Below are 6,000 nucleotides of genomic sequence, written 5' to 3' on the forward strand. Positions count from 1 at the left end.
CTGAAGGAATTACTGTCTGTCCCCAAATGCAGTCATTAAAATGAGTGAAGTAACAATCATTGAGTTATATTTTTTGAAAAAACGTTCTCAGCATTTAATTATTGGTTGTGGTGTGAGAGGATTTAGATAAGTTGATAATGCCAACTTTATGTAATTTGTTTTTACTAGGCAATTACGGGCTGCATTACATCCTGGCAGCAAGGTATTGTGGGGCATCTTATTAAGCATAAAGCCAGTAAACACTGATGAACAATTTTGCTGAACTAGGCATGCAATTTAGAAAGCAATAATACACAAATCCAATTTGGTACACAATGGATACCGCAGCACGTCAGCACATGGAACTATCACAGGCTGCAAATTAAATTGGGACGGCCCTTTTTGCAACAGCACAGGCCAAGATTAAATATATTTTCCCCCTCAATTTAACAAGTTGCTGACCACAAATATAAATACGTGTGTATGTGTTTGTGGCCCTGTGTGTGGACGTACATGTGCATGTGTGTGAGCCCACTCGGGGTTTCGAACGATTCCCTTGCACCATCCGCACAGGTCACAGGTGGCAGAAGAATCTTGCCCTGTGCCGAGAGCTGGATGTCAGCCTTGCTTTGACCGGGAAGCCCAGCAAGACCAGCCCTGCGGTGACAGCTCTGGCCGTGTCCAGGTAACCAAGGCCTGGCTTCTTCAGGCCTCCAGCAGGGGGCGCCAGGGGCACCCGTAGGAAAGGCCCCCCCTGCAGCTCTAGGCTCAGGGTGCCTGGCCCTGGAAGGTGGTCTCACTACTACAGGGACCTGGGAGGGCCCACCACGCACAAGAGGCAAACAAGGTGCCCATGTCGGGCCCTGGGACGTTTTTTTAACACGCACATGTTCTTGCTCGCTCGCTCTCAAATATCCATGAATTCATGAAGAAATCTAAAGGGTAAAAGTATATGGCTTTGTAGTTTCATGCTGTAGAGAGACTTTTTTCCTGAGGCTCACTACCGATTATAACATTTGGTGTAGTGATGATCCCATGTCACACACACACAAAAAGAAGCCTTTGAAAGCTCTAAGGCAGTGTAGAATAGCCGAGTCTGAGACACTACCCTTCATAGAGAGCATTTTATTCTTCACAGCTACCCCGTGGCAGTAAGTGGTACTTCCTATCATTAATCCATTCCACACACTAGGAAGTGTAGCCTCAGGAGGCTATGGACCTTGGAGAGCTGCTTCCCTTCTTCCCTCACTGCCCTGGAGTGGGTGGCTCAGGGTCCGTGGTGGTGGGACCCACACAATGTTCTAGAAGCCAGGCTGAAGTGAGGTAGGCTAGGGTGGGCCATGGGCAAAGGGACAGAGGGTCCAGAGCCCTACTTCTCTGCTGGAAACCTTGCCATTCGTTTGGCTGGGGGGACATCAGGCACGCCTGGAGATGTTGGCAAGAAAAGTCTGGGCTTCATCCTGCCACTTGCAGCCTGGACATCTTGGAGTGTCCCTCCGTAGTCACGAAGGAGGCCGCAACCCTCCTAGTTCAAAAGTCCCCCTTCCCCCGGGTCAAAACATTCTCCAATTCTCCCAGCCCCTCCCCCTGCCTCAGGTGGAGGCCAGGTGCAGGCCCCACGGGGTCCTGGACTGAACCCCCTGTGTCACAGTTGCCTGAGGGCCGGCTGGGCTAAGTGGGACTCACACTTGGCTCTAACACTCCTGTCTATTCCTTCTCTTCCCAAGAAACCAGACCAGACTCCTGGTCGGCGATGAGAAGGGGAGAATATTCTGCTGGTCTGCAGAAGGGTAGGAAGAAAGAGACGGTGGAAGTCTGGCCGAGCAGCGTGTGTCCTGAGCTGCAGCAGCACCCCGCAAATGTGGGCTGACACAGTGCCTGGGGCTCAGGAGAGTCTCCCCCGAGGAAGGGGCTGCTGGCCTCAGAGCCGCACACCCTGAACCACTCCACGGCCCGTGGGACTTTGGCCTTGGATTGTCCAAGGACGCACTCTATAAAAAGGAAAGCACCCTGGGAGCCTGGGAGCGGTAATCTGGAAACCGTGACTTGCTCACTAGCTGCCCACGAACTCACAGGACTCACCTTTACGGAGGGCTTATTACGTGGGGAAAAAAATTGGGTCGCTTACTAGAAACTAATGGGAAATATTGGATTGTCTTTATTTTATTAAAACAACTATTTTCCAGATGCAAGAGGGCTCTTGAGTATAAAATCACCACCCTTTTCCACTCAGTTGTTTGCCTCCCATACCTAGAAAGGCAAGAAGCCCTCAGGGACGCACAGCCCACTCTCAAGAATGTTTCTCAGGCCCTCCTGTCTCCCTCTGTGGAACCTGGCTCTCTTGCAGGCTTGCCTGCTGGACAGGGGCTCATGGGGAGTGAGGGGCCACACTCAGGAGGCCTACTTCTGTGGCTGAGCCACAGGACGTGGACATGAGGCTGCCCATGCCAGCCTGGGAGATGGGGGAGAGACACCCCACCATGGTATGCCTGCCCTGTCTTTGTACCCCACAATAGGCTTGGGCTTGGCAGGCTCTTCCCAGAGCCTATCCTTACACAAAGGTCAAGGGCCCCAGTCCACATGCTGATTCGGAGCTGGAGCTCATCCTGGAAGAATCTGGGCTGCTGTGTGACTTCTGCCCTCCAGCGGAGAATATGGCAGGTGAGGTAGTTAGTGGAGCCCCTCTGAGGAATTCCAGTGCCTTCCAGAGCATGGGTCACTCTCAGTCCCGTCATTGGGCACTGAAGGCATCACTCTATTCCAGTGTCTTCTCTCCACCCCCAGCCTTTCAGAGCTCCTTGAGAGGAAATTCACTGCCTCTTCAATGAAGTCAAGTCCAGGTGGGTGCATGGGGATTTAGGGTAATGAAGCTCCTTAACAACTCCCCTACCTGAGATTTCCTCTCCAGGGAACACAATCCTTTCCATATTTCTGCAAGTCCTGGAGAGGCCCTGATGAGTGTCCCTACCCAACATAGCTCAGACATGGGGATGGCAAGAAAATGGGAGTGTTTTATGACCTGGGTCATCCGGCCTCTGGGGGCAGTGAGTCGATTTAAAGATAAATTTTAAGAACATAGAGGTGGTAAACAGCTATGCCAAAGAGAGTGAGTGAGGGATGGATAGGAAAGAGTGATCTATCTGTAAATTTCGAGGGCTTTGCAAAGGGCAAGATGGAGGAGGAGGTGCTTCTGAGGTCCATTGCACCCCTCCCTGGATGAGAAGGGCCTGTGTCTGACCCAGGGCCAAGGATCACATCACCCCCGGCATTGTCTGCATGTGCTGTTAGCAAAGAGCCCATTTGCAATCCCCTCGTCAGTCTGGGGCTGCACCGAAGGACCATAAATTGAAGAGCAGAGAGCACCACTCCCCAGGAAGGCCAAGAAGCAGGGTCATAAATATCAAGGCTGGGCCTGCTGTCTTGTTTCAAAACACCATTCAGTGCATTTTCCTGGGGCTGAAAGGTCTGATGGCCCAAAGGCTGCCTTGGGCTCATTCACTTGACAAACATATCCTGAATGCTGCCTTTTGCTTCCTCACATCACTGGGAAAAGCGGGGGAGGGCATCAGGTCTTACTGTTGGAGTCTTGGGGCTAAGATGTCTGTGCAAACAAACGTGACTTTGAGGTGGAATGCTAAAGAGAGAGATGCACCGTGCCCAAAGGTAGGCCCCGGGCGATATTGTGGCTGTCATAGTCTGCTCAGGCTGCCAGGACAAAGTGGCACAGGCTGGAAAGACTTTTCACAGTTCTGGAGCCTGGAAGTTCAAGATCAAGGTGTTGGTCGGCAGGGTTGATTTCTTCCGAGGCGTTTCTCCCTGGCTTGTAGGTGGCTGTCTCTCTCTGCGTCCTCACATGGATCTTCCTCTGTGTCTCTCTGTGTCCTAACCTCCTCTTATAAAGGAAGATACCAGTCATGTTGGATTAAGGTCCATCCTCATGACATTTTACCTTAATTACCTCTTTAGAGATGTTATCTCCAAACACTGTCACATTCTGAGGTCCTAGGGATCGGGACTTAAACCCATGAATTTGGCGGGACAAAATTCAGCCCAGGACCCTGGCTGAAGGAGGTGGCCTTAGAGCAAAGCCTGGAAGGACAGACATGACTTAGCCGTGGGCAGGTGGAGAGTAGGATGTTGCAGGAAGAGGAGACCGCAGGGCAGGCCAGGCCGGAGCCAGAAGGGGCAGGCCGGCAAAGAGAGAAGGCGGGTCACGCGGAGGCTGGGAGGAAGAGAGGCTGTGGTCCAGGAGTTGCAGGGGCTGCGGCCAGCGCGGGCTGGCGGTGGGGCAGGGCCAGCGGGAGTGAGGGGGCAAAGATGGACCATCCACCCCAGAGATAGATGCCCAGGGCCCAGCTCACAGAAGATGCTCCACGCGTGTTGCTGACGTACGTGGCTGCACAGATGAATGCATGAGCCGTGGTGGCAGGCCCTTTGGAGCTGATGGCTCCGGGGGTGAGGAACAGCTCTGAGGGACAGCAGGCCGGGCAGCAGCACCCCCATGGCAGGGGGCGAGGGGAAGCGAAAGGGACTGAAGGTGAGAAGAGACGGGAGGAGACCGGTGACTGCTGGCCTCCGTATTTCACCAGGAGAACCGGCAGACAGGGCTGAGCTGCGAGGGTCACGCGGATCCAGGCCCCTGCCAGCACCCCAAACCTAGCAGTGACGAGGGGACCCCAGAGCAGGAGCCCTGCCAAGAAGTCTGGATGTAGCTCGGTATCTGGAGAATGGAATCTGAGGATGGATCATGAATAAGAGCAGTTCCCCGGGGCCCCGGCAGCCTGAGCCCTTTCCCCAGCATCCCCACTTCCTGCCAACAGCAGCCTCAGTTTCTCTATCTGTAAAATTGCATCCTGGTGTCTACCTAATGGCCTGTCATGAGATTAATGTTGTATCTGTTTATTTTATGGAGGGCTGAAGCAGACAACAGACTGCCTGTCCTGACATGATGCATCTTTCGATATATCACAGATTCAGTCACTCACCGGTATTTTCTCTTGCTGAGCCCAGCCCTGTGCCAGGGTCCTGGGGACAGAGAACCCTTCTGCCTGTTCCCAGAGATGCTCCCTGCCTGGGCTGGGGAGAGGCTCAGAGAGAGCATGATGGGAAGCCCGCTCCCGCGCCCAGAGATTTCTCAGGCTGGAGCAGGGGTGTTCACGCAGGAGAGCCTTGCTTCAGGAACGTCCTGGAATGCAAGTCCAACTCTCAGTGACCTGGTCCCTCCTAGAGCAGAAGATGTAGTCTGCATGTTCAAGTTTCCCAGGCCGTGCTGATGAGGGTTCCAGAGTGCCCACTCGGAGATATTCTGGAGTAGACAGTGACAGGACCTGGCAGGGATGGAGGTCATTTGCCCTCTGCTGCCCACCCTGCAGTCTCAAGACAGGTGGTGAGGGGCTTCCCTGGCCTCTGGGGTCAGGCACCCCCATGTTCCACTCACTTTCACTGGCTCAGCCAGAGACAGTAGCTGTGCCCAGTTCTCGCCCAGTTGAGCTCCTCCCCATGACAACTACTTACTAACTGTGAGACCAGGGGCGCCTGGCTGGCTCAGTCAGTTGAGCGTCTGACTCCTGGTTTCGGCTCAGGTCGTGATCTCAGGATCCTGAGATCGAGCCCCCATCGGGCTCTGCGCCCAGAGGAGAGTCTGCTAGAGATTCTCTTTCCCTCTCCCTCTGCCTCTGCCCCTGCTCACGCATGTGCACGCAGGCTCTCTTTCTCTCTCTCTCAAAATAAATAAATAAATAAATATTTAAAAAAACAAAAGCAAAAAAACTGTGAGACCAGCCCCCACCCCCCAAGCCCACCACTGCGATGACAGAGGGCTCCCACACTCCCATCCTGGGAAAGTCTCAGCTCTGCTCACCATTCCAAGTAAATGCTGCTTTCCCACCCATTCATCACAGTAATGCTCATCCTGACCTCCTTTGGATTTCTACCTCCTCTGGGAGACCAGGGAAGAGAATCCAGTGCAATGGACATCCCTCTAATTGCAGAGAGGAAGGCAGGGCTTTCCAGTTCAGTCTG

The 6,000-nt window shown here is 53.5% G+C and overlaps 1 protein-coding gene across 1 annotated transcript in view; it reads left to right on the forward strand.

Moving 5' to 3' along the window:
* Positions 1-2,172, forward strand: part of WDFY4 (WDFY family member 4) — a 277,946-nt gene extending 275,774 nt beyond the window's left edge. The window contains 2 exon segments of the mRNA XM_021699514.2: positions 553-664; positions 1,707-2,172. Of these exon segments, the coding sequence (XP_021555189.2) occupies positions 553-664; positions 1,707-1,773 (179 nt within the window). The 3' untranslated portion in view covers positions 1,774-2,172.
* The last annotated feature ends 3,828 nt before the right edge of the window (positions 2,173-6,000 follow it).

Source organism: Neomonachus schauinslandi, chromosome 6, assembly GCF_002201575.2.
Source record: "Neomonachus schauinslandi chromosome 6, ASM220157v2, whole genome shotgun sequence".
Taxonomy (NCBI): domain Eukaryota; kingdom Metazoa; phylum Chordata; class Mammalia; order Carnivora; family Phocidae; genus Neomonachus; species Neomonachus schauinslandi.